This window comes from Salvia splendens, chromosome 8 (genome assembly GCF_004379255.2).
Source record: "Salvia splendens isolate huo1 chromosome 8, SspV2, whole genome shotgun sequence".
In the NCBI taxonomy this organism is placed as follows: Eukaryota; Viridiplantae; Streptophyta; class Magnoliopsida; order Lamiales; family Lamiaceae; genus Salvia; species Salvia splendens.
The window spans coordinates 33,076,130-33,104,066 of NC_056039.1; the positions used below are offsets into that span (position 1 = coordinate 33,076,130).

Here is a 27,937-nt window from a genome sequence, read left to right on the forward strand (position 1 = left end):
TGATTGGATTAGTTATCCAATGAGATTTTGTGTATGATTGAAGATAATCATAATCTTAGGCCATCTGTAATCTAACATGAAAATCAAATCCAATATTTATGATGCGTAGAATTTGAAGCCCAATTTGTAGTTGAGGATGTTAAATGGGCCACAGCCCAAAAACAAAAGAAAATTAATAGACCGGATGAAATCATATAAAAAAAAAGGGAAAATGAAAATGAAGGATTTAGAATTTAGAGAAGAGGGAATGTATTTTAGGTCCACAAAGTCAAAGTATTATTTTAGGTCCGTAAACTTTAAAAATATCATTTTAGGTCCGTCAACTACAAGTTAATATCATTTGAGATATTTTGAACTTTTTCTGGACGAAAATGCCCTTAAGGCATTCAAAGGGCAATTTGGACAATTCTTTCGTCACTCATCTTGGGCAAGAGACCTATAGTCCAACAATTTTTAACGGCAATTTTTTTTATTTAAATTTAATTTGGATAATAATTGATCTCATTCTGAAATTCATATAAATAATACTCCGTATGACAATCCAAATTAATAGCTATCCAATTTCAAAACAAATAAACTAAATATAATTCACAAATCACTTATAATAAGATCTTAAAATGCAGTTTAGATTAAAAAAATAAAATAAAATATCTAAGTCTCAATTCACTATCCCTATATAATTGGTCATCTAATAATTGAAAATTGTACTATTTTTTACGGTAAATTTTAATTATATTTAAGTTCAATTTGGATGGTAATTGAATTAAACGGTAGTAAAAAATTGTTGGACTCTAGGTGTTTGACGCAAGATGAGTGACGAAAGAATTGTTTAAATTGCCCTTTGAAGGCCATTTTCATCCGAAAAAAGTTTAAAATACATCAAATGATATTAACTTATAGTTGACGGATCTAAAATAATATTTTCAAAGTTCACCGAATACCTAAAAAGATGTTCCCTCCGAAAAACTCTACAATACTAAACCCTTCCCCAAGCTCTCACTATCTCTCTAAAACCTTCTCCTCATTTCATCTTTTCTCGCTACTCTCCCCACATTTATTTTCCGATCAAGGTATGTAGGCCTACCGTTATTCTCTGTTTCCTGCTGTATGTGATGTGTTGCATGCATGATCATTCATGCGTAAAATGCATGCAACACAAGATGGCGAGCTACAAATAAAGCCGTGGGAAGTTACCGTTGGAAGTTGGAGTTAGTTAGGAGTTAGTTGCTGCGTAACTAACTCAAGCCAGCTGGCAATCATCACGTGACATACACATGCTTACGCTGAGGTGGAGATGACGTGGAGTTAAGGGATATAGGAAGCTTAGCGCGGGAGAAACAAGTATAAATAAGAGTGAAGCTAGCTCATTTTGTTATGTTGATAATTGTGTGTGCTGTTGTTCTTATCTGCTGTAGATCGTGGATCTACAGCTCCTCTTGATTCCTTCCTATTTTCTGTGATTCATTCGTGTTGTACGTGACAATCCTCATCAATATACTTCTTACTTGTTCATCTCAATTCGATTAGTTAGCTCGATCGGTTAGTTGGTGCAATTGACCGTTCAGTTAATTGAGTATTGCGAAGCTAGGATCACCTCGGGAAACCACGAGTTCGGCTTGTAACAATTGCCGAGGATGGGTTAAGATAGTGCCGGGAACGAGTTGCCGAGAACGGAATAAGATCGTGCCGAGAACGAACTAAGATCGTGCCGAGAACGAGCTAAGATAGGTCGAGCGCGACGAAAGTTCGTAACAAGTGGTATCCAGAGTCTTCGATCTTCGGAAAGCGGAATTGTAACTCGAAGCGCTGAAATGGAGAAAAAGCTGTTGGAAATGATAGATCTGATGAATCCGCGAATTATTGATGATGATGAATGCTCGTAAAAATAAATTACGACACGGAAATTTTACGTGGTTCGATTTACTGAGGTAAATCTACGTCCACGGGGAGAAATGGGGGCAGGTTTGTATTGCTTGATCTGCGAATTACAGCTTACAACACAGACTTGCTATATGACTTTTTCTCTAGAGAGATTCTAACCCCTCATATCAGATCTAAGTTCTATTTATATATGGAACTAAGATCGTGGCTTGCATCTCCACCCTAAGTCGTGGATGTCGTGTAGGTCATGGCCTAAGATCGTGGATGTAGCGTAGGTCATGGCCTACGATCGTGGCCTGAGTTGACACCACGTGGTAGTGGGTGTGTTGGACATCCTGTATGGGTCCACTAACTCCTTGTTCGGTCGAATACTGAGACCGAACTGCTTTGGTTGCCGATCTTTGAGTAGAGCTTGATGCCGACCTGAGAGCAGAGCTTGATTGGTTGGCTTTTACCGAGCTGTAGGCTGAGGCCGAACTCTTTGGTAATGCCGAACTCATACTCCTGCATTGGTTGCCGATCTGAGAGTAGAGCTTGATAGGTTGGCTTTTACCGAGCTGTAGGCTGAGGCCGAACTCTTTGGTAATGCCGAACTCATACTCTTCCTTGGGCTTTGGGCTGATGGGCCGTCATTGCTGTTGGGCTTGTTTAGTACGCACCCCATCACTACCCCCCCGAAGGGCGAAGTGAATCACTTCGGAGAAGTGAGTCACTTCGGCATCCTGGATAAAGGCAAGGGGGAGGCTGATGTCAGGGGACGTGCCTTGCGCGTGACTGCATTAAATGCGACAGTAAAATCCGGCCGTTGAATCCTGAAAAGGTGGGATTCGAAACGGTGCGACGATTTTGAAATCTTCGCCGAATCTGATATATACCTCCTTTCTTCATCATTGAAGCACTTTTGCGACTGCTTCTTCTGCACTCTCTCTTTTTTGCGAAGATTCTCTCTCCGCTTTCAAGAATTTCTTCAGACTTTCTTCACCTTCAAAAAGTAAGAAAAATGTCTTCTTCTTCTTCTTCGGAGTCGGGTAGCGTTAGGAGAGGCGGTAAGGGGTCTTCTGGCCGGAAAGAGTCCGGGGAGAAGACCGTAGAGTATTTCCATAGTATTTTGAGTAAGGATACTGTGATGTCCCTACCCGAAAAATACTTTTTTCCTGGGGGGAAGGCGGTGGTACCTGACGGTGATCATAGGGCTGACTCCCCGCCGGAGGGTTACGCCACCGTGTACGAGGCCTGCTTAGAATGCGGGCTTCGTTTCCCCCTCCCTTCTGCCTTTATAGATTTACTAGATTTTTTTCAGCTTCCTTTAGGCCAGGTGACTCCGAACTCTTGGAGGCACTTGTCGGCCTTTGCTGCCGAACTCCGTAGGTTAGGAAGGGATTTGTCTTTGAAGGCGATCCTTAAATTCTTTCAATTTAAGAGGAAGGGGTCTTGGTTTTACTTGATCCCTGTACAGCCCTTTAGGGCCTTTTGTAAAACGAAGTGGCCGAAGTGGCAAAACCGCTTCTTCTACTATGATAGGACCGCGGCTCCTAGTTTTCCCTGGAGAGGGCCGAAGTCCGTTATCCGTCATCCTCGGCCTGAACCGTTGGACGAGCTCGATGGCGAGCTCAACAAGATTCCCATAGTTAGGAAACAATACACGGAGTCTGAGCTCGTCAAGGGCGACGTCGTGTTCGACATCTCGTCTTCGGACGAAGAGGCCGAGGCCAAGGAAATGGAGATACTTCACTGGAAACGGCTGTACTCTTCGGCTTTAGACGAAGCTGAGAAAAGAGCTATAGCCGATCAGACGAAGAATGACGAGCTTCTGGCTCGTTTAGTGAAGCTGGAGGCCGATAATAAGGACTTAGAGTCCGATAAGAAGGATCTGGAGGCCGAGCTGAATACGACCATTGCTGAGAGGACTGCGTACGAGGATTACATCCGTGTGCGCGGGGGAGTGACCATATCAGATGTTCAGAGTCGAGTTGACGAACTGTGGGAGGAATATCATGTACTCCGGAGGAACAATGCGCTGGAGAGCTCGGCTTGCCAACAAGTTGTGAAATCATTGCGGCGCTGGGCTTCTCGGTACAACATTGTTCTTTCTCGGCGCCCCTCCATAGAAAGATTCCTTCGGCATATCGTGCCAACAGATGCTCGCACTCCAGATCAAACCTCTGGTTCCCTTGTTCAAAATCCTACTCCCAGTCAACAACGAACTCCGGAACAGCCGGAAACGTCAAGACGAGAACGGGCTCAGGAGCAACCGGAATCGTCAAGACAGGGACGGACTGAAATTCGCCGAGGAGTTGTGACTATGAGCGAGCAAGATCAACAGATGCTTATTGCAGAGACTCTTCATCACCGAGGTGTTAGGACTTCTCGGGCTCGGGGAAGAGGCGTTGGGTCGAGGATAGCATCTCGTCGACCTGCTTATTCTTCATCTGCTCGGAACAACCGAACTCGGCTTCCAGAGGATTTTGCAGATAGGTGGCTTAACTTCAGCAACCCTGGACGGTAGAATAGTCCTTTGTAATAGCGTAACGCCATTTTGTAGGGTAGCGGAGTTGTATGCCGAACAAGATTTGAAAAATGAAATTTTGTTTTCGCTTCTAACACTGTATTTACAGCTTAGCGAAAAAATTTCATCGTACTTGTCCTCGGTCTTATGAAGTAAACTTCTTTGACCGGACTTGGTCCTTGGTCTTATGAAGTAAACTTCTTTGACTGGACTCGTCTTTGGTCTGATGAAATAAACATCTTTGACCGGACTCGTCTTTGGTCTGATGAAATAAACATCTTTGACCGGACTCGTCTTTGGTCTGATGAAATAAACATCTTTGACCGGACTCGTCTTTGGTCTGATGAAATAAACATCTTTGACCGGACTTGGTTTGTGTTCTAATTTGGCGATTTTTGTCGCCGGGATCGAACTTTCCCTTGTCCTAATTCGGCGAGTTTTATCGCGTGGATCGGACTTTCCCAGTTAACCGAAGTGGTCTTATGCAGTAAACCTCTTTGACTAGACATGGTCGTCCCCGGTCTTATGAGGTAAACTTCTTTGACCGAACTTGGTCGTCCTAATTCGGCGAGGTTTATCGCGTGGATCGGACTTTCCCTTATTGCAGTTCGTTTCAGACGAAGTGCTTATTTCTTAAGCCGAATTGTGGTCTTGTATCTTCCTGAGAAGCTTGGACTTACAATCGTTGGCTTATTGCAGTTCGTTTCAGACGAAGTGCTTGTTAAGCTGAATTGTGGTCTTGTATCCTCCTTGGAAGCTTGGACTCACAATCGTTGGCTTATTGCAGTTCGTTTCAGACGGACTGCTTGTTAAGCTGAATTGTGGTCTTATATCCTCCTTAGAAGCTTGGACTCACAATAGTCTTTAATAATCGATCTAAAAAGGGGATCAGTCTTTAAAGAACGATATACCTTGGTACCATTTGTAAGAGACGACAAGCACATCGAGACAAAACACATAGAGAAAAAATGAAAAAGATGAAAGAAAAAAACTTTAAACTTTTTTTTAAAAAAACGACAAGTAAAAGGTGCAAGTAAGAAACAAACAAATAAAAACATATACCCCTATGACCGAACTAGACACGAGACGGACTGACCGGACTGTCTCTTACAAGTGGAACTTCTTGAGGTTGGAGATGTGCCATGTTCGGGGTACTTGTTCTCCTGATATGTGAGTCAATTTATAAGACCCTTTGCCGAGGACTTCTGACACCCGATATGGACCCTCCCATGTGGGTTCGAGTTTGCCCAGCTTTTCTGCTCGGCTTACTTCGTTGTTTCTCAAGACGAGATCTCCCACTTGAAATTGAAGCTTTTTCACCCTTTGGTTATAATACCGGGCTACTTGCTCCTTATACTTGGCTGCTTTTATGCACGCCAATTCTCTTCTTTCTTCGGCGAGATCTAGTTCTGCTCTCAGTCCGTCGTCATTCATTTCTGAGGAGAAATTTAGAGTTCGGGGACTGGGTACGCCGATCTCCACCGGAATTACGGCTTCAGTGCCGTACACCAGACTATACGGAGTTTCACCGTTGGAGGTTTTGGGTGTAGTTCGGTAGGACCATAGGACTTGAGGGAGATTTTCTACCCATTGTCCTTTGGCTTGTTCTAACCGAGCTTTTAACCCTTTCACCAGAATCCGGTTCGTTACTTCCGTTTGTCCGTTTGCTTGGGGATGGGAGACCGAAGTGAACCGCTGTTGAATGTTCAGCTCTTGGCACCAATTCTTGAACGTCTTGTCGGTGAACTGAGTCCCATTATCCGAGATGAGGATGTGGGGTATGCCAAATCGGCACACTATGTTCTTCCAGACGAAGTCCAATGCCTTTGAGCTCGTTATCGTAGCTAATGGTTCAGCCTCCACCCACTTCGTGAAGTAGTCCACGGCAACGATAAGGAATTTCATTTGCCGAGGAGCTTGAGGAAGTGGTCCCACTATGTCTATGCCCCATTGCATGAAAGGCCAAGGGCTTTGCATAGTGTATAGATCGGTCTGCGGCATCCTTGGGACATTTGCATGAATTTGGCACTTCGTACACTTCTTGACGAGCTGCACTGCCTCTTGTACCATGGTTGGCCAATAATATCCCCATCTCAGAACTTTTGTAGCTAAAGCTCTGGCTCCGATGTGGCTACCGCACGATCCTTCATGAACTTCTCTGAGGATGTAGTCCGTCTCTTCTGGTCCTACGCACCGCAACAACGGCTGGAGGTAAGACTTTCTAAAGAGGACTCCTTCATGAAGTTCGTACCGAAGTGCTCGGCACGTGATCTTCCGAGCTTCTCTCTTATCCTCGGGCAATTGTCCTTGATCCAGATACCGCAAGATCGGCGTCATCCAGTTCGGCGAGCTGGATACTGAATGTACCTCGGCTTCATCAATGCTTCGATGCATTAATTCTTCCACCTTTGAGCTCGGATCTGAGGCCAACTTACTTAAGGTATCTGCTCGGCTATTTTCCGCTCTGGGAATGCGGATTATCCGAAAATAGGAGAAACTTCGGCTGATGTTTTGCGCTTTGTCCAAATACTTCTTCATTCTCTCGTCACGAGCTTCACTTGTACCCAACATGTGATTTACTATGACTTGTGAATCACAATGGACTTTGAGAGATTTGACGAGCAGACTTTGCGCTAACTGGAGTCCGGCCAGGAGGGCTTCGTACTCGGCTTCATTATTAGTAGTGGGGAATAGGAACCGAAGTGAGTAGGTTACCTCGTGTCCGTCGGGAGCGACAAGTAGAATACCAGCTCCACTTCCCATCTTGTTTGAAGCTCCATCTACGAATCCGCTCCAGCAGTCCGGCGGCTCTACTTCGGATTCCAAGGGCTGTGCTAGTTCGGCATTGGCAGAATTCTTCTGTTCGGCAATAACAGGAATTGCTTGATCGAACTTTGCTTCTGCAAGAAAATCTGCCAAGGCCTGTCCCTTGATGGCTTTCCGAGGTAGATATTCAATTGTGTGCTCTCCCAACTCTATAGCCCACTTGGCGATTCTGCCTGATGCTTCTGGTTTGGTCAACACTTGCCGAAGTGGCAGATCAGTTAAGACGCATACCTTGTGAGCATAGAAGTATGGCCGCAGTCTCCTTGCTGCATTTACTAATGCTAGAGCAATCTTTTCCAGAGGTTGATACCTGGTTTCTGGACCTCTTAATGCTCGGCTTGTAAAATAGATGGGAAGCTGCTTTAGGCCTTCTTCTCGTACAAGCACCGCGCTGATGGTTTGATCCGATGCCGCTAAGTATAAGAATATTACTTCGGCTTCGGTTGGAGCAGAGAGAATAGGAAGCTCGGCTAGATAACTTTTGAGCTCGTCAAAGGCCTTTTTCTGCTCGGCTCCCCACTCGAACTTTGGTGCCTTTTTCAACACCTTGAAGAACGGCAGTTGCTTTTCGGCTGCTTGGGAAAGGAATCGATTCAGTGCGGCTAGACATCCGGTTAGCCTTTGCACGTCATGTATGGACTTCGGCATTGCCATGTTCTGAACGACTTGAACTTTTGAGGGGTTTGCCTTGAGTCCTTCCTTTGAAACCCAACAACCCAGAAACTTTCCCGAATCTACCAAAAAGGTACACTTTTGGGGATTAAGTTTGAGGTTGGCTTTCTTGAGCACGTTGAGAGCGGACTTGAGGTTGTGCTCGTACTCCGAAGTGCTTTTGCTTTTGACGACTATATCGTCAACATACACTTCGACCTCCTTTCCAATCAGGTGCCGAAAAAGCTTGTCTACCATCCTTTGATAAGTGGCTCCGGCATTCTTTAAACCGAATGGCATCTTTTTATAAGCGAAAATGCCGAAATCAGTAATGAAGGCCGTTTTTGAAGCGTCAATCTCATCCATTAAAACTTGATGGTATCCCTTGTATAGATCAAGAAAACAAAAAATTTCAAAGCCTATCAAAGCTTCTACTTTTTTATCTATGTTCGGAAGGGGATAGCAATCTTTGGGACAGTGCTTATTTAGATCGGTGAAATCTATGCACATCCGCCATCCTCCTTCCTTTTTCTTGATCATGACAGGATTGGCTACCCACGAAGGATACTTCACTTCGAATAACACATCCGCCTTCAATAATTGACGGACTTCGTCATGGATGACTTGACTTCGTTCTGCCGCAAAGAGTCTTTGCTTCTGTTTTATCGGCCGGACCGAAGGATCAATATTTAAACGATGAGTGATTACCTCGGGGGGCACTCCGGTCATGTCCAACGGAGACCATGCAAAGACGTCTTTGTACTCCTTGAGGAGCTGGATGGTTTTTTCCCGAAGTAGAGGCGTTCCCGCGAAACCGATCTTGACCGTTCTGGATGGATCATCTTCGTATAACTGAACGGTCATTGAGTTCGGCTCTGGTGTGGCTTCGGTAATTTCGCTTGCCTCTGACTCCGGCTGCTGTGATTGCTATGCTTGATGATGCCGATCTGATTGCTCGGCACTTTTAAGCGCAATCTGCAGACACTCTTTTGCTCTCTTTTGATCACCTCGGATGACCGCTATCCCCCCTTTAGTGGGGAGCTTGATGGTGAGATGATAAGTAGAGCAAACGGCCCGAACTGCGTTGAGCCAGTCTCTTCCCAGGATGATGTTGTACGGAGACCGAGCTTTTACCACAAAGAACTCAATCATCGTACTGGAGCTAGTAGGCGCTTTCCCCACCGTGATCGGAAGGCTGATAATACCTTCAGGGCGGGTGTCCTCCTGGGCGAAGCTCTTCAGGGGAAGCGGAGCCGGACTGAGCCGAGCTGGGTCCACTTCTAGTTTGTCGAAGCACTCTTTAAAAAGAATGCTAACCGACGCTCCTGTATCCACAAACACCCTGTGGATTAGTTTGTTTGCCACTCCGGCTTGGATGACAATGGCGTCTTGGTGAGGAGAGATGGCCGGGACGGGATCAGCATCCGAGAACGTAATCACTTCGTCCTGCTTCAGCCTTTTATGCGTTGGCTCCTCTCGATTGGAGCCTCTGCGCTCTGACTTCAGGGACGACTTGGTCTTCCCGGCAGGGAGAGCGTCGATAGTCTGGATTACTCCATCATATTGCGGCTCGTCATCGTCTTCGGGATCCGGCTGCCTTTTCGGATCCTGAGGAGCGCAGTTCGCACCTCTCTGCTTTTTATTCTTCTTTGACTGCTTGCTTTGGTATTTTTTCAATGTCCCTGCCTTCACAAGAACATCGATACATGCAGCCAAGTTTCTGCACTCCTCGGTATCGTGACCGTGGTCTTGATGGTAGGAGCAGTAGTTATCCCGGGGTCGGCGCGCGGCTGATTTCGTCATCCGCTTTGGCTTTTCGAACAGGTCAGAGTGCAGTTCGAAAATTTCCGCTCTCGGCTTGTTCAGCGGTACGAACTGAGCGGGCGGCTTCTCGGGATTGAGACGGGGTCCCAATCTGTCTTGTACCGGAGCCTTTTGAATTCTTTCAAATGGAGTCCGGCGAGGATGCCCCTGATCGCTATGATCGGGCTTCCTTCTGTCTCCTCGGGACGATGAGCTGTCTAACGACCGTTTGCGACGGTCTGCCTCATCGGCCCGGGAGTACTGGTCCGCAATGTCCCACATTTCCTGAGCTGTCTGCGGACCGCACTCAACGAGCTTCCTGTAGAGAGCTCCGGGCAGGATTCCATTTTGGAATGCCGAGATGACAAGCAGATCGTTGAGATCGTCTACTTGTAGGCATTCCTTGTGGAATCTTGTCATAAAGTCGCTGATTTTTTCGTCGCGACCTTGACGAATGGAAAGCAGCTGAGCCGAAGTGATTCGGACTTCCGCTTTCTGAAAGAACCTCCTATGGAATGCATCCATTAGATCTCGGTAAGATCTAATGCTGCCTTGGGGGAGGCTATCGAACCACCTTCTTGCGTTCCCGATGAGCAGCTCGGGAAACAGCTTGCACATGTGGACCTCGTTGAGACCCTGGTTCGCCATGTTATACTGATAGCGTCCCAAGAAATCATGAGGATCCACGAGTCCGTCATAGGTTATCGACGGAGTTCGGTAGTTCTGTGGTAGGGGAGTTCGGGTAATATCGTCCGAGAACGGAGTCCTCAATGCTCCGTACACGGCGAACCCGACATTTCTTCGGTATGGAGGAGATGGAGTTCTCCTGTGATTCCGGTACCGAGGATTCTTTCTCCTGGAAGACATGACACTACTGCGGTAGTGACTGTCTCGTATGGAGGGAGAGGGAGAATCCGCCGTTTTCGTCTCTGGCTGCTTTTGGCTTTTTTGCAGGAAGGTTAAGAATTCATCCTGCTTTTCAGCCAAAAACAGCTTGACAGCCTCGTTCAAATCGGGCTGCTGGGAAGACTCAGTGGGACGATTTTTGGAGCGGCTTGTTCCTCCGCCATGAGAACTGGTGGTGGATTTATCCCTAGGCTGTTTTCCAGACCTATGGGATGGATTGGCTTCCTCCTGGTTCTCACGGGCAGGAATACGGGTACTCTGCGATCTGATATGCATTTTTTGGGTGGAAAAAATGGTCAAAAATTCGCTTTATCACAAATTTGGTTCTCTGTTTCCCACAGACGGCGCCAGTGATGAATCCGCGAATTATTGATGATGATGAATGCTCGTAAAAATAAATTACGACACGGAAATTTTACGTGGTTCGATTTACTGAGGTAAATCTACGTCCACGGGGAGAAATGGGGGCAGGTTTGTATTGCTTGATCTGCGAATTACAGCTTACAACACAGACTTGCTATATGACTTTTTCTCTAGAGAGATTCTAACCCCTCATATCAGATCTAAGTTCTATTTATATATGGAACTAAGATCGTGGCTTGCATCTCCACCCTAAGTCGTGGATGTCGTGTAGGTCATGGCCTAAGATCGTGGATGTAGCGTAGGTCATGGCCTACGATCGTGGCCTGAGTTGACACCACGTGGTAGTGGGTGTGTTGGACATCCTGTATGGGTCCACTAACTCCTTGTTCGGTCGAATACTGAGACCGAACTGCTTTGGTTGCCGATCTTTGAGTAGAGCTTGATGCCGACCTGAGAGCAGAGCTTGATTGGTTGGCTTTTACCGAGCTGTAGGCTGAGGCCGAACTCTTTGGTAATGCCGAACTCATACTCCTGCATTGGTTGCCGATCTGAGAGTAGAGCTTGATAGGTTGGCTTTTACCGAGCTGTAGGCTGAGGCCGAACTCTTTGGTAATGCCGAACTCATACTCTTCCTTGGGCTTTGGGCTGATGGGCCGTCATTGCTGTTGGGCTTGTTTAGTACGCACCCCATCAAGATCAGAAGCTGAGTGAGCGAGATCAGATCATACAAGAGCAGGCAACCAAAATTTCGCAACTGACGCAATCAATTGCTACGCTCAATTTACAAAATCAGAGAACGCAAGCCGCATGGGAGAGCGGTGAGGGAAGCAGTGAAGTACGAACAGATTGGAGATCTACTCGATATGATTTTCCTAAATTTGATGGTGATGGATTCGAAGGATGGACGATGAGAGCGGATTATTTTTTTCAAGTAGCGAAAGTTCCAGAGGAGGAGAGAGTGCGTGTAGCAGCAATTCACTTAGAAGGCAAGGCTCTCCAATGGCATAGAGGATTTTTGAGTTTACATGGTGAAGAAGCATACGTAGATTGGGGATATTACCTCTCATGCTTGGCAGCTCGCTTTGGAGCTCAAGCCTATGAAGATCCACTTGCGGATCTGAGAAATCTCAAACAAAGAGGTACGCTCCAATCTTATATGGATACTTTTGATGAGTTGTATCCGAGAGCTGGTATTCGAGAGGATCAAGCACTTAGTTTTTTCTTATCGGGACTCATTGATGAACTACAAATGCCAGTGAGAATGTTTAGACCTAAGAGCTTGGCTGAGGCTTATTCTTTAGCTAAATTGCAAGACCTAACTGTGAAGGCTTTAGGAATTAAGCCTAAGGTGCTGCAGAGTAATGTGTCTAATAATAGCAGTTATTACTCGAATAATAAGCCTATGACAGTAACCTCCACTAATAAACCTGTGGTGAATACTAACAATTGGAGTGGAGGAACCAAAGAGCCTAATCGCTTTGGAGGTGTTAGAGTTAGTACAAATCTATCACCTAAAGAGTTAGATGAGAAGAGAGCTAAGAAGGAGTGTTTTTGGTGCACTGAAAAATACACTCCAAATCATCACTGCTCCAAGAGGAAGTCTTATGCGATACAATTGATAGAGTGTGATGAGCAAGAAGATAATGAAGAAGAGGCAGATGAGGAGGAAAAGCCAGACCTCCAGTTATCTCTCCATGCTGTGTGGGGTAAGGATGGTCCTCAGGTTATGAGAATTAGAGGATTATGCCAAAAGAAACCTCTGAAAGTTCTGATTGATACGGGTAGTACTCACAATTTCTTGAGTATCACAATGGCTAAGAAAATCAGATGTCATCTTACTGCAGTGAGCTCTAAGGCTGTGGAAGTTGCAAATGGCCAATTGCTCCAGTGTAATCAGAAGTGTACTGATCTGGAGTGGGAAATGCAAGGAGCTAGGTTCCATGCTGAGGTTTATCTTATTCCCTTGGAAACATATGATTTGATATTAGGTGGTGCTTGGCTGTCTACATTGGGCGAAATTACATGGAACTTTCACCAGCTGAGTATGGTGTTTAACCTTTCTGGTGTTCAAGTGAAGTTACAAGGGGAATTATGGTCACCAAAGGCTGATCAACTTAACTACCTCCATGTGTGTAATCAACAAGAGATAGATGTAGAGGAAAGGAAGATAAATCAGATAATGCCGGCGGTGGAAGGTGATATTTTTGGCTACTATGCTGTTAGTGTGGAAGAAATTTGGCCTACTCTCAGTTCTATTTTGACAGCACATGAGGGAGTTTTTGAAGAGCCTAATTCCCTACCACCTCAAAGGGAACACGATCATAAGATAAATTTGAAAGAGGGGGCTGATGCTGTGAACATACGGCCTTATAAATATGCAGCAAAACAAAAAGATGTGATTGAAAACATGATTTCAGAGATGCTCAAATCTGGGGTGATAAGGCAGAGTGAGAGCCCCTTTGCTAGTCCTATTGTCTTGGTTAAGAAAAAAGACTCTACATGGCGCATGTGTGTTGACTATAGAGCTTTGAATGCCATCACGGTTAAGGATAAATATCCTATACCAATCATAGAGGAACTTTTGGATGAGCTAGGTGGAGCTTCTTGGTTCTCTAAGTTAGATCTGAGATCCGATTACTGGCAAGTGAGAATGAGACAAGAAGATATCCACAAAACGGCTTTCAAGACACATTCGGGTCATTATGAATTCTTGGTGATGCCATTTGGCTTGACAAATGCTCCAGCAACCTTCCAAAATCTGATGAATACTGTGTTTAGAGAGTATTTGAGGAAATTTATCTTGGTTTTCTTTGATGACATTTTGATCTACAGCCGAAGCAGAGAAGAACATGAGTTGCATCTGTCCACAGTGATGGCTTTGATGAAAGAGCACAGTTTATTGGCTAAACGATCCAAATGCAACTTTGGCTGTAGAAGAGTTGAATACTTGGGCCATGTAATTTCTGAGGAAGGGGTAGCTACTGATGATGGGAAAATTGAAGTTGTCAAGAATTGGCCAAAACCAAGAACTATTAAGCATGTCCGAAGCTTCCTTGGTTTAACCGGGTATTATAGGCGATTTGTTCATAACTATGGAGCAATTGCCAGGCCCTTGATAGAGGTAACTAAGGGCATTACCTTCAAATGGACTGAACAAGCACATGAAGCTTTTGATAAGTTGAAGGCTGCTATGATAACTGCACCTGTTTTGGCTTTGCCAGATTTTTCTAAAGACTTCATTATTGAAACTGATGCCTCTGGCTTTGGAATAGGAGCTGTACTTATGCAAGATAAACATCCTCTAGCCTTCATCAGTAAGGCATTATCTCCAAGACATCAGACACTATCTGTGTACGAGAAGGAATTACTAGCAATTCTTTTGGCAGTCAAGAAATGGCAGCATTATTTGCAATGTAGGAGATTTATCATCTTAACTGATCATCAAAGCCTCAAATATTTGCTGGAGCAGAAGTTAACCACACCTACTCAGCAAGCTTGGATGACTAAATTGATGCAATTCGATTATGAGATCAGATACAAAAAGGGTAGTGAAAACACAGTGGCAGATGCTCTGTCTCGGGTGCCTGATGCTACGGTATGTGCTCTAACTTCTTTTGTCATTCCTCTTGAGCTTATCACAAAAATCAAGGACTCTTGGAAGAATGATCAACAAATTCAGTTAATATTGACTGCAATACAACAAGATGCTACTACTCATCCTAAGTTCAGTTGGAATAAGGGAGAATTGAGGAGAAATGGAAAGTTGGTGGTTGGCAATGATTTGCTATTAAAGGCTCAGATTCTTTCTTTATTTCATGAATCGGCTATGGCTGGACATTCTGGGGTATTGGGGACTTATAAGAGAGTTTCAGCTCTGTGTTATTGGCCAAAAATGAGGAAAGATGTTAAAGAATTTGTTCGAGTTTGTGTGACTTGTCAACGTTTTAAACCAGGGAATACTTCTCCTGCTGGATTGTTGCAACCATTACCCTTATCAGCTGCTATATTCTCTGACATTACCATGGATTTCATTGAGGCATTACCTCCATCACAAGGAAAGGATACCATCTTTGTTGTGGTTGATCGGCTGAGCAAATATGCTCACTTCATGGCTCTTTCTCATCCTTTTACTGCCAAGAAAGTGGCAGAGATCTTTCTGGATTCTGTTTTTAAGTTGCATGGTATGCCTGCCAAGATTATCAGTGATCGAGGAGCAATTTTTGTGGGCACTTTTTGGAAGGAATTTATGACCTTGTTAGGAGTGGAATTGCTCTTTTCTACAGCTTACCACCCTGAAACAGACGGCCAATCTGAAGTTGTCAATCGTTGCTTACAGTGCTATTTGAGGTGCTCTATGGGTGACAAACCGCACTCATGGTATCAGTGGCTTGGATTAGCGGAGTATTGGTATAATACTACTTATCACTCCAGCATTCAAATGACTCCATTTGAGGCTTTATATGGATTTCCACCTCCCTTACATGTGCCATACTTACCAGGAGATTCTGAGGTAGAAGCTGTTGATTTAGCATTGAGAGATAGAGAGGAGATGATTTCTGTCCTTAAACGAAACATTCAAAAGGCAGCTGATAGAATGAAGAGGCAAGCTGATCAACATAGGAGTGATAAGGAGTTTCAAATTGGTGATTGGGTATGGCTGAAGCTGCAAGATTATAGGCAGCGATCTTTACGGGGTAAACACCATAAATTTGAAGCTAAATTTTTCGGTCCATATCAGATCACGGACAAGATAGGGAAGGTTGCTTATAAGCTGAATCTTCCTTCATCTGCCTCCCTCCATGATGTGTTCCATGTTTCCCTCTTGAAGCCGGCAGCTCCACCAACTGGACCAGCTACGGACTTACCTACTGTCTCTCACATCAATGATGCGGTACCTCAGGCTATTTTGGATAGGAAGATGGTTAAAAGGCACAATCAAGCTTCGACAAAGTGGCTAATTCACTGGAAAGGCCGTTCCCCAGCTGATGCTTCATGGGAATTTGCGGAAGTGATTAAGGAACGCTTTCCTTGGTTCCTTGAGGACAAGGAACCCTAAGTGGGGGGTATTGTTGCATGCATGATCATTCATGCGTAAAATGCATGCAACACAAGATGGCGAGCTACAAATAAAGCCGTGGGAAGTTACCGTTGGAAGTTGGGAGTTAGTTAGGAGTTAGTTGCTGCGTAACTAACTCAAGCCAGCTGGCAATCATCACGTGACATACACATGCTTACGCTGAGGTGGAGATGACGTGGAGTTAAGGGATATAGGAAGCTTAGCGCGGGAGAAACAAGTATAAATAAGAGTGAAGCTAGCTCATTTTGTTATGTTGATAATTGTGTGTGCTGTTGTTCTTATCTGCTGTAGATCGTGGATCTACAGCTCCTCTTGATTCCTTCCTATTTTCTGTGATTCATTCGTGTTGTACGTGACAATCCTCATCAATATACTTCTTACTTGTTCATCTCAATTCGATTAGTTAGCTCGATCGGTTAGTTGGTGCAATTGACCGTTCAGTTAATTGAGTATTGCGAAGCTAGGATCACCTCGGGAAACCACGAGTTCAGCTTGTAACAATTGCCGAGGATGGGTTAAGATAGTGCCGGGAACGAGTTGCCGAGAACGGAATAAGATCGTGCCGAGAACGAACTAAGATCGTGCCGAGAACGAGCTAAGATAGGTCGAGCGCGACGAAAGTTCGTAACATGATGTTTGTGCATAAATAGCTGATTGTTTCTACATGCTTTGCGGTTGAATGGCTTTGACATTGAACGAGTAATTTATGCTATACATTTCAATTTTCAATATCTCCTCTGAGTGGAGGAATTTTGCTTCAATATCGTTCAATTTCAACATCGCTCCCCTTTGTATTTGGCTCCTTTCTTTTCATTTTTTAAGCTCAGAATTGAGGATATTGTTAACTGGAAAAATCATATGCTTAGTTCTCTTTTTTGGGTGGGTAATGTAACGATTGACTCGTCCTTTGACTGCTAAAATTGGATATGGAAGCCGTTTGAACTCATTGCATGTTTTTTCGATCTGTCTTCCACTGGCAAGGAACCCTATTTCAGTGTTTTTTTTGTTTTAAGTTGGAGGTTTTTTCAATTGGCCTTAATAACACGGTGGGAATATGAGATGGTGCATGATCTGTTGAGTTGATTTGGCTCCCTTTGTGTTGCCATTTCAGCGTTTGTAGCTCAGGTTAAGACTTCTTAAGAATATTGTGCGCATATTTCTCAAGCTATACTAATAATCAATCCTGAATCTTGAAAGAATGTTCCCAAAAGCAATTATGGAGTACAATTTATGACTGTTAATCTTTGATTGATATGTAGCTTTATGTATCATAGTCGGTAAACTTGAGGATTTGTTCAGATATGGCTCTTTCCTTGTTTGATCATCCTAATTCATGGAAAACGAAATGATGACATGTCTCTCTCTAATATGCAGCAGATTAAAAGATGAATTTCAAAAAGGTCAATGTTCCCAAGATGCCTAGTGGGAATGGGGCGTCCAAGCTAATTTCCTTTGGGGCTATCGCTGGGCTTACTATGTATGGAGTCAGTAACAGTCTCTACAATGTTGAGGGAGGGCATCGCGCCATTGTTTTTAACCGCATCTTGGGGGTCAAGGATAAGGTATTGTTTCCTTAATCTCTGTGAGACTTGGACCCTGAATGCTCTTTTTATAAGATTATGCTTCCAATTTCTTTTTCCAATGCTAGGAATTGTTGACTAGGTGTGCTTGCTGTCTCATTACTGTAACTGCTATGGTACATTATTTATGGCTAATAGGTGACTCCTATTCAACCCTTGGGACTGAGATTCTTTGGTAAAGTCAATCCATGTTAAGTGTTGACATATGTGGAAGACCACACCCTTGTAATTATTTGGCTTTGTAATGGTGTGGTCAGCAATATCTCCCCCAACCGAATAATAATAATAATAGTAGTTACATTAACCTCAAGCAAAGCACATTTCTGAATCTCTGATTATAATATTTTTAAAAATGACTTACAGGTCTATCCTGAAGGGACACACATACTGGCCCCATGGTTCGAAAGACCGGTTATCTATGATGTCAGGGCACGACCTCATCTTGTGGAGAGCACATCAGGAAGTCATGACCTTCAGAATGTAATCCTTACTCTCTGTGCGTGTGTGTCTGAGTGAGTGCATGCAAATCTCTTCTCAGCTTTCATTGACATCCACCCTAACACTGCCTCTCTGCCTGCATGTTCACATATAATCCTTTGTTGCTCTGGTGGTCATTACTTTTTTGGAGCTAGAGAAAGTTTGATTTTCTCTGTCTATCTTGACACCTTTCAGAAAACAAACTGTAACAAATATTTAGTTTGTACTGCTCCATTACATATATCCCTGTCACTCTGCAGCCACATTCTTTTGTTGAGAGGAAAGGGTGCTAGTTCTTGCTGAAGTTGTAGCATGTTATTATGCCCTTGCAGCATGATTGCTTCCCAATTTCTAGTCACTTTCCATACTTTCCTCTATTCCTATTGTACCCACTGAAGATGGTTTCCATCAGTGCTGTCATATCTACCAAGCACCTTACAGCCATCTGGTCAATGACTGACTACCAAGCACCTTACAGCCACTTGGTCCACTCTATGCTTGCTACAGGTCAAAATTGGTCTTCGAGTTCTCACCCGTCCAGTTGCTGATCAATTGCCAACTATTTACCGAACCCTTGGTGAAAATTACAATGAGAGGGTCCTGCCTTCCATTATTCACGAGACTCTGAAAGCTGTTGTTGCTCAATACAATGCTAGCCAGCTTATCACCCAGAGAGAGGTATAGTAAGGCGAAGAAATTGGAGGAATAGTCCTTTGTTTATATATTATGTTTTCTGTATCTTATATCAGCAGAATAGAGTATGTGAATGATTTACTACTTTCTCTTCCAGGTCTTTACTCTGGTTTGACATAAGTATCAAATACTGTTTGGTAAATGCTATTCCTTCATATAACTGAAAAACTAGAGAATAGATACATGGTTGATGACATCTCCATATCTGAGTCTCAATACTATCTGGATAAAGTAATGGTAATTTGTCTATGGATGTTATAAACTTGAACAATAGATATAAGAACTGAATTCCCAGTTGATAGGACTTTGTGGAATGGAGTTTGAAATGAAGACCTTTTAGTATGTAACTTTGAAATGTTTTGAACAATGAATGCCTTTTTTTTGCACCAGTAAATAATTGAGTGTCATAGTAAGTGGACTAGCATTAGATTGATTTCATGATATTTCACAATAAGTGCTGCATTGATAGTAATTTGCTTGGTGTAGAATGTCAGTAGGGAAATACGGAAAATTTTAACAGAGAGAGCCGCCAACTTCAACATGGCACTGGATGATGTGTCAATTACCAGCCTGACCTTTGGAAGGGAATTCACTGCAGCCATAGAGGCTAAGCAGGTAGCTGCACAAGAAGCTGAGAGGGCCAAATTTGTAGTTGAAAAGGCTGAGCAAGACAAACAAAGTGCTATAATTAGAGCACAGGTAAAATGCCTACCACTAAATTGAATTTCCGATCAATTATACTTTTTCTTGCTCTCGGATAGATAACAACATGTTCTATTTTTATGAATTTTCTTGGTTCATAAGCTTCATTCTTTATGCAACATTGAGCTGTTATGAGAGCATAAAGTATCAAAATCTCATCCTCGTAACTTTTCTTCATGTGATTTCATCTATACATTACCTCATTGTTGTTTCCAGGGAGAAGCTAAGAGTGCTCAATTGATTGGTCAAGCCATTGCCAACAATCCGGCATTTATCACGCTGAGGCGAATCGAAGCATCCAAGGAAGTCTCACACACTGTTGCTGTTTCAACCAACAAGGTGTACTTGAACTCTGATGAACTGTTACTCAACCTTCACGACCTCAACAAAGAGCAAACTGCTAGGAAGTAAATAACCCTCAAGATGATCGAGCTTCATGTTTCATCCCCACCAGGTCATATTATACGAGTCTCACTAGGGATGCTATTAACAATTGGATGTTCTCTTCTTCTACTCTGCATCACGTTTTTGCATCTGATGCTTAAATAATGTAGTCTCTTACTGCTGTTCTTGGGGTTTTCCAGCTTTTGCCTATATTACTTCAGTTTGCAGTTTCACTTCTCAGATAATTGTGTTTTCATAATTGCATCTGGAGTAGCTTCTTCGATATGAACAAAGCTTTGTGCATTGCCTTGCTCGATATAAATTCGTAGTATATTCAAAGTTCACAAGCTTATTTGAGCTGTGCTCTGATGCCAATTTCATTTTTGGCCTCGATCCCTATCTTATCGCCTTGCTTTTAAAGGTAAACCTTCATTCAGTTTTTGGTTTGTTTATTTTTGCCCGAACTGAACTGAATCAGAATACCATAATTTTCTCAAAATTTAAATTAAATCGGACCAAATTGTTAGAAAATGGAACCCAAAAACTGGATTTGAACATAGAACAGAAGATTAAAATTGGTCTTGAACATATACTCATTTTACGATTTTGGTCCTAGACATTATCTTTTGAATTTTTGGATCTCAAACATTTTCACTCGGATCACAATCGGTCCAAAGTTAACTTTTCTATCAAATTTTAATGGTCAACGTTTTTAATTCTGATTTTGACCAATTTAAGCTGTTAAATATGATTACTAACATTCTAATTATATCCTTAAGTATTTTAATAAGTTATTAATTAAAATACAAAACTAATACTAATAAGTTCTCATTTTCTTTTTTAATATTATGAAATTGGCTAATCTGCTAGCAATTAACTGAAATTCAAGGCCTAAATTTGAAAGGGATTGGAGAAATTTACTGAATTTAAAATTTTGTTTGTATAAAATGGTGCATACAATAAATTGCAAACCATAGAGAAATCATTCAATCCTGACTTGGAATTGATAGTTAGCCTTTACATTAGCTCGACAACATCAAAGGATAGTTAAGAAAACCGAACAAACAAAATAAGGTTACAACAAAGACAGCCTTGTTGTTTGCATTTTGAAGAAAAATTAAATGGTATCTAACCATGAATCAAAATCATCAAAAATTTCAGATTTAGAAATTGGATTCTTACTGGATGATATAGTTGCAATGTGTGCCTTCGACACTTGCGGTATCTGCGGGTCTGGAATGGTAAGACTCGAAGTTTCCTCGATAAGAATATCAACAGCATCGCCAGTCAATGGAATGCTTCCACCCGACTCCTCAGGAACTGGAGCCTCACCGAATGAGTTCAGAAGCATGTCGAGTTCTGCTTCTGCAGTGGCTGCCTCAAATGTGGATAGCTTCCCGGAGCTGGAATCTGCAGGGTGTTCAGAAACTGGCTTTGGCAAAATGCTTCTGTTGGTTGCTTGTGGCTGCAAGATCTGATCTGTCGTTTTCTTTGCAGGATTCGGTTCTTCAGAGGTTTGAACAAAAAGATCTCCGGTGGTGGTTACCGCCTGATCATTAGTGAGGGATGAAGACAATGTAACAGTTTGAGGATCATGTTTGTCTTCATCGCGTGGCTCGTCTAGCTGTAAAAATTGCAAGGATAAAGCTTGTGAACTTTTGATACGATCCCACATCGGTTTCACACGAAAGTGTGGAATAGCATATAATAGGGAGTCAACCCTTTACCTTTGACCATGGTTTTGGGTTAAGTTAGGGCTTCCTATCTTATATGCTTATCAATTTGGTGCGGTGAACGTGGATCCGGATGTCCTACGGAAAGGGGCTACCCGTAGGTGTGACCAAGGGGTGCCACCGAAAAAAACGTGGGCCCGAAAGGAAAAAGGGCCGTAAAGCGGATGGTGGGCCCGTGGCGTGTGCCGTCCGTGGACGTCCGGTTTAAAAGAGGGATGGATTGATACGATCCCACATCGGTTTCACACGAAAGTGTGGAATAGCATATAATAGGGAGTCAACCCTTTACCTTTGACCATGGTTTTGGGTTAAGTTAGGGCTTCCTATCTTATATGCTTATCAATTTGAAGGTCACGTGTTCGATCCACGTTCACCGCACCAAATTGATAAGCATATAAGATAGGAAGCCCTAACTTAACCCAAAACCATGGTCAAAGGTAAAGGGTTGACTCCCTATTATATGCTATTCCACACTTTCGTGTGAAACCGATGTGGGATCGTATCAACTTTGGTAAAGATACAACTCCAAGAGAACAGAAAGTAATAAATATTGGAGATGAAGCTTGTCATTTGGAATAAGAAATAAGACCGTCCACTGTTTTTTTTTTTCGTTTCTCCTATTCCATTCTTCTGATGGCACAAGTTCATTCAAATTTTACTGAAGTGGAATCAGATAATCTTAAGATAATTAGCAAACATGAAATTTACCAGTTATAGCAGATAGGTATAGATAGAACTAGAGCCAAGTCATCAATACTTAAGCAGGAATGTCGAAGCAGTTTAGCAAGTATTAGATTTAGACAAACTTGATCAGTAGATGACTCATGCAATCAGATGCAATAAATATTAAAGGTCAATTGTCTCGATAACTAAGAATTAAATTGATCTACCACACAACTGAAGAGAGTGACTCCATTTAGATCACCAACATATAAAAGCGAACAAAAATCAGTAAAAATTGAAAGAAATCATCATACCAGCTCCACGGGTAAAAGGTCTGATTGTAGATATAACCTCTCTGACAGCTTTGCTTTTGCAAGTTGTTCGGCAAGCGCATCTAGATTAAGGGAAAGAAACGGAGCCTGCATGATCAAGAGAACATTGAGAAATATCACCAGACATAATATCTTATGCTTGTCCTCTTACAGACAACTAAAAGACAGGTTTTGGGATACTAATGAAAGTATAGCAATCAAATTAAAAAAAATATGATCTGAAGAGGAGAAATATTCTCATTGCCATAGTGTTAATTTACGTGGGCTGATAGCAGAATGATGATATTAATTATTTTCGTTAAACAAAGAAGAAAACTAGTACGTGACATATCTTAACAGTTCATGACAAAGCTACTAATAACTTGCTATTGCAAAATTACTGTTGTTATGCATCACAGATGGAATTCATATAGTGTTTCAGCTAGTTGAGTTCATTCAGTGATCCTGCCATGAATTAGAGCAAATAATATTGTCAAGAAAACATGCTGCAGAGTTTATTCAGGACAGTTTTGAAAATTATTAACGAAATATATACTGCTCACATTCATTAACAACGGCTAGATTACCAGCTAAAGCCAAAAGAAAATCACCTGAGGAGCAATGCTTGCCTTGTCTTCAAACTCAAAACTATCATCCGCAGTCCATGAGAGCATGCTTTGCCCCTTGGCAGCTAGCATTGGACCAAAATCCTGCATAAAGTCTTGAGATATATAGTTATTAATCACTAGCTAATATCTGCCAAAGTAGTCATATCTGTGATTCTATAGAATTTACACTAGACTCATCTAGAACAGTTTATGTGAGCTCGAGGTTATTATCCACAGCGACACATCATTCAAGGAATGTAGCAAAAACACATCATTAGACTATGAATTCTTCCTTGAAAAAGATAGCCTAACGTCACGGTTCACTGCCGCATTTATGCAATCAAACTTCCTTGGTGATTCACGCATAAGTTTCAATTTATGATTTTCAATGCAATCAAACTTCACAATTATCAATCTAAACAGGAACTTTACCATACTAGATTTCAATCAATAAGCTAAATTGCCAAGATAAATTCAAATACAAAGAACATACCGCCAATAAAATCATCGAGCAAAGGCAAATCATCTGAAGAATAATGCGGTTGAGATTGAGCCTTTGCCTCTGAAATCATGTGAGCATAATCCGCACCTTTACTTTTAGGCATTACAAACTCAGTTGGCTGACTTGAGCTCGTTGATGCATTTCCAGATGCCGAACCCAAATCTTCATCATCATCATAGCGATTCCAATTCGAAGGAAGTGCTCTCGAGCCTTGATGTTGTGGAGTTCTCTCTTTAGTTTGCTGGCCCTGGGATTTCTGAGGTCTTTCACTAGCCTGCTTTGCAGCATCTGGACCAACTGAAGGTGAAGGCACTTTCGACCCGTGGTGTGAATGGTGCTTCTTCTTATGATGCAGAGAATGAGCTCTTTTCGATTTCGCCAACGCTTTAGAATCCATCTTATCCTGATTTAAGGTGAATTGAAGTGCCGAGATACCGAAGATTGTAAATCATCAAGCATTCATAGATCAACAACACGGCCGAAACCAATCCCTAGAAACGTGGTTTTCCCCCAATTTGTCAGTGAATATGTATATTACTTCACATCAATTCTTAAATTCCTCCCTTCCAAAACAGAAAAAACACCTTAGCGTAATTTGCGCCGGCGCCTCTGTTGCTGCTGTTGTCTCCGGCGAACGACTGTGGCCGTAGGCGGCGATTTTGAGAAGCGATGATAGGTGAAATGAGAAGAAGGAAATCTGGAGTGAGAGAGATGGAATTCATTTGTTGGGCTTTTTTTACACATTGGGCCAATAAATAAAGCTAATTCTTTGGGGCCATGAACGAAATTGGGCCTTTAATTGGAAGGTTTAATCGGGCATAAGGCCATCCGCAATGGGGCGGACGATAGCACGCCCGATGGCGCGCATCGTCCGCGCCCGCCATCGTCCGCCCCATTGCGGGTGCGTGACATAGGCCGCGGACGATCGTCGCGCCCTATACTAAGGGCGCGGAGTATAGCGCGGACGATGCCCATCGTCTGCGCCATCGTCCGCCCCATTGCGGCCTACGCGGACGATCGACGCGGACGATGGCACGCGGTTTCGGTTTTTTATAAATAGAGTTCATTTGTAATTTCATTTCACGATTTCACTTTCGAAACTTATTACATTTACGTAATTACTACGAAATGAATTCAAGTCCCAATAGTCATATGTTTAGCGGAGAGGCGCGTTGGCCGGGTACAGAACCCTGCCAATATCGTTCGTTCGACGCCGACACCCAGTACGATCCCGATTTCAGTATGGAATCGTACGGGTTGTCTGACATGGAACTGTCTTTCGAACCCGATCCCGACACCGAACCCGCCGCGACCGCTTCCGCCCCAGCCAAAAAGAAGCGGAACCGGCAGCGGGCGCAGAAGTTGCCGCCTCCCTGAAATTGCGATGAGTACGCCCCCGGCCGTACGAACTACACCGACGACGAAACCCTCATTTTGGCCCGGTGTTGGGTAGATATATCGGAAGACCCGATTTTTGCGAACAACCAGAGACAGGGCGCGTACTGGGAGCGCATCGCCGGCCTCTACAATGAGGCCAAGCCGCCGACCGCGTACAAGTGCAAACGTGAGCAACTCCGCAAGCACTGGGATCAAGTGAAGAAGCAAGTGAACTTGTACGCGGCAGAGTTCGAGAAGTCCACGCGGGCACAGGGGAGCGGCGAGAGCTTGAGCGACTTGCGCGCTAAAGCGCTGTTGTCGTACCGGTCGATGTACGGCGACTTCAAGCACGAGGCCATCTGGGCGCTCTTGAGGGACAAGCAGAAGTTCCAAGGTGGAATTCTGCACACTGGTGCGCCGAAGAGGACGAAGACCACCAAAGCTGGTGATTACACGAGCAGCGGCAGCGGCAATCACCCGGTTGACCTCAACCGGACATACGTGGATGAAGGGAGTTCCGGCACACCGGTGTCCTCCCGGCGTCAAGGCTGCGAAGGCCAAGGGGAAGGCGGCCGCGACCTCATCCTCGACCGCTGCAAACCCATCTCCGTTCCCGGAAACGCTCCCGACCCAGACGGCCACCGCGTTTGAGTCGTTGGCAACAGCGTCGATGGCGAGGACGTTATTGCAAACGCATAAGGCCCTCAAGAAGTGTACCGACCCCGACGAAGCCGAATATCTCTGGCGTTAATCGATGAGCTGCGTCAGAAGTTGGGAATTGCACCGACTTAGTTGTTTTTTTTAAAGTTGAATGGTGTAACTTTTTTTTATTAATGCGTCGTCATTTGTTATTTAGACGTTTTTTATTTACTCGTTACTTGTTATTTGAAAACATTTAAATTAATTAAACAAAACAATAAAATGATGATGTGGCGCGCCAGAGGGCGCGCCTTAGGGCGCCCCACTGCAGGTGGGGGGGAAGGAGGATAAAACTGATGACGTGGCGCGTCATAGGGCGCGCCTTAAGGCGCGCCACTGCTGATGCCCTAAGCTAATTGATTCGTATTTTTTTTAATGACCTCCTAAGATAAATAATGCATTTCCTATTATGGAAAAAATTAATTCATATTCTTTCTTCTCTTTTGTACTTTATTATTTATTCACTTCAATTATTAAACATTAATTTCTTAATATCGGTATCTAAAAGAAGTGCATCGTATCATTTTGCTATTGAAATTTGAATTTTGAAATATTGGGATGTTTGCTAAATATTTGTAAATTCAAATTTTTTAAAAGTAGATAAAAAAGCTGGAGAATAACATATGATTAACTAATTTTTACAATTCGAGTATTATATCGGACTTAAAGAATAAAATACTAATGGTAATATAATTAATCTTATTTTCAATAATTCAAATAATAAAGCGAATTAAAAAAGAAAATGCCACTCTTGAGACTGGCCGACAAAAGGGAGAGTCGATAATATTGTGGTGACATATTGCATTTTGAGAAAAATAATTTCTGTAACTATTGTAGCCTTGTAGGACTATAGTAGTATAATAGTATTAATTTGAACATAATGCTGTCTTAATCGATTTTGCTTTTTATATTTTTTGTTTTTCTATTTATCTTTTTTAACCAAAATATCAAATTCAGCATAGCTAGGCAACATCTTCCTAGGTTTTAGTAGCATTTTATAGTGGCAATTGGACCCCTCTTTCAAAATTGATATATGACATTCCCATAAATATTTAATTTTTATCATGATAATAACAAATTAACTGAACTGTTGTTATCCATCGACTTTCTAATTCTCCTTTTGACTTCAAATCTACATCATTAGGAAATAATTGTGGGACATATTGCAATTAATTTTAGCGCAATAAACTCGACATCTAATTAACGTGTTTCTTCTAATTTATTTAGGGATACACAACTACTTAAGCAAGATATTGACAACAATATAGAGGGTGGACCATGTACGAGAGACAAATTTGTGATTGTTTTGGTAATAAAATTACCTTGATTTTAAATCAAAATAAATTATACATACTTTGAGAAATCAACCATTAATTGTCAATTTATTTGATCAAACCAATTTTCCTTCCCCCCTATAAAAACAATTTACAGTTATGTATAGGGTTATTACTAGATTATATTTGATGTAGAATGAAAGTGGAAACTTTTTAAAGCATAAAAGGGACTTTTATTAATCTTTTTAGATTAGATATGAATAATGATTGCCTTATCATTGTGGTCATTTAACTTATTTTATTTCATTGCCTAAATGTCCATGACAATGGACACACTACTTTATGGTCCACGAAAGTAATTAATTGAAGCTTTGATTAAAAATCATTCTAAGAAGTTTGCTCTATAAGTATCATATGGTGATTTTTTTAAATTATTTAATTAACAAAGATTCGTATAATTAGTGTTCGATTGCTTTTTCTCCCTCGAAATAAATCTTTGTTGATTGCTTTGTCCCCTCTCATATACAGACCATCGATGCTAAAAATTAGCATAAATCTTTGTTAATTAGTCTAGTCTAAAATAATTAGTACTACTAGTGAATATATACCCTTCACATATGCATCGATCTTGCAGTACACATCAAAATCAAGTGACGCACACATGGCAAACGCTACAAACATCATATTTTTGCAATGTCATTGAATTTGTTGTTTTTCTTAAATATCGTGTGTGACTAAATTTCTTCGTACGAACTTGCAAACATTATACATTTTTGTTCAGCAATAAATTATCAAAGTGAAAAAAGTAAAAGAAAATATACTCCCTTATCTAAAGAAGACGGCAACCGCGCGTGTGATGGCCTAACGATGCTTAAGATAAAAAAAATCTCAAATTCAAGTTAATCGTGACACAGTCTTAAA

At 42.5% G+C, this 27,937-nt stretch overlaps 2 protein-coding genes across 3 annotated transcripts; one reads left to right on the forward strand and one right to left on the reverse strand.

Annotated features, from left to right (window-relative positions):
* The first annotated feature begins 1,009 nt into the window (after positions 1 to 1,009).
* LOC121743780 (prohibitin-1, mitochondrial-like) lies at positions 1,010 to 20,116 on the forward strand. The gene is made up of 6 exons (XM_042137146.1): positions 1,010 to 1,070; positions 17,391 to 17,575; positions 17,957 to 18,073; positions 18,578 to 18,748; positions 19,250 to 19,462; positions 19,682 to 20,116. Exons 2-6 carry the CDS (start codon positions 17,399 to 17,401, stop codon positions 19,874 to 19,876), a joined length of 873 nt encoding a protein of 290 aa, XP_041993080.1. The 5' UTR covers positions 1,010 to 1,070; positions 17,391 to 17,398; the 3' UTR covers positions 19,877 to 20,116.
* Positions 20,117 to 20,823: 707 nt separating this feature from the next.
* On the reverse strand, positions 20,824 to 24,375 carry LOC121743784. Of its 2 annotated transcripts, XM_042137152.1 has the most exons (5): positions 24,251 to 24,373; positions 23,658 to 24,157; positions 23,168 to 23,277; positions 22,560 to 22,664; positions 20,824 to 21,473 (listed from the first exon to the last, which is right to left on the reverse strand). In XM_042137152.1, exons 2-5 carry the CDS (start codon positions 24,061 to 24,063, stop codon positions 20,967 to 20,969), a joined length of 1,128 nt encoding a protein of 375 aa, XP_041993086.1. In that variant the 5' UTR covers positions 24,064 to 24,157; positions 24,251 to 24,373; the 3' UTR covers positions 20,824 to 20,966. The 2 variants fall into 2 exon arrangements, with proteins under 2 accessions (XP_041993086.1, XP_041993085.1); XM_042137151.1 differs by having other exon boundaries at positions 23,658 to 24,375.
* Between the last annotated feature and the right edge of the window lie 3,562 nt (positions 24,376 to 27,937).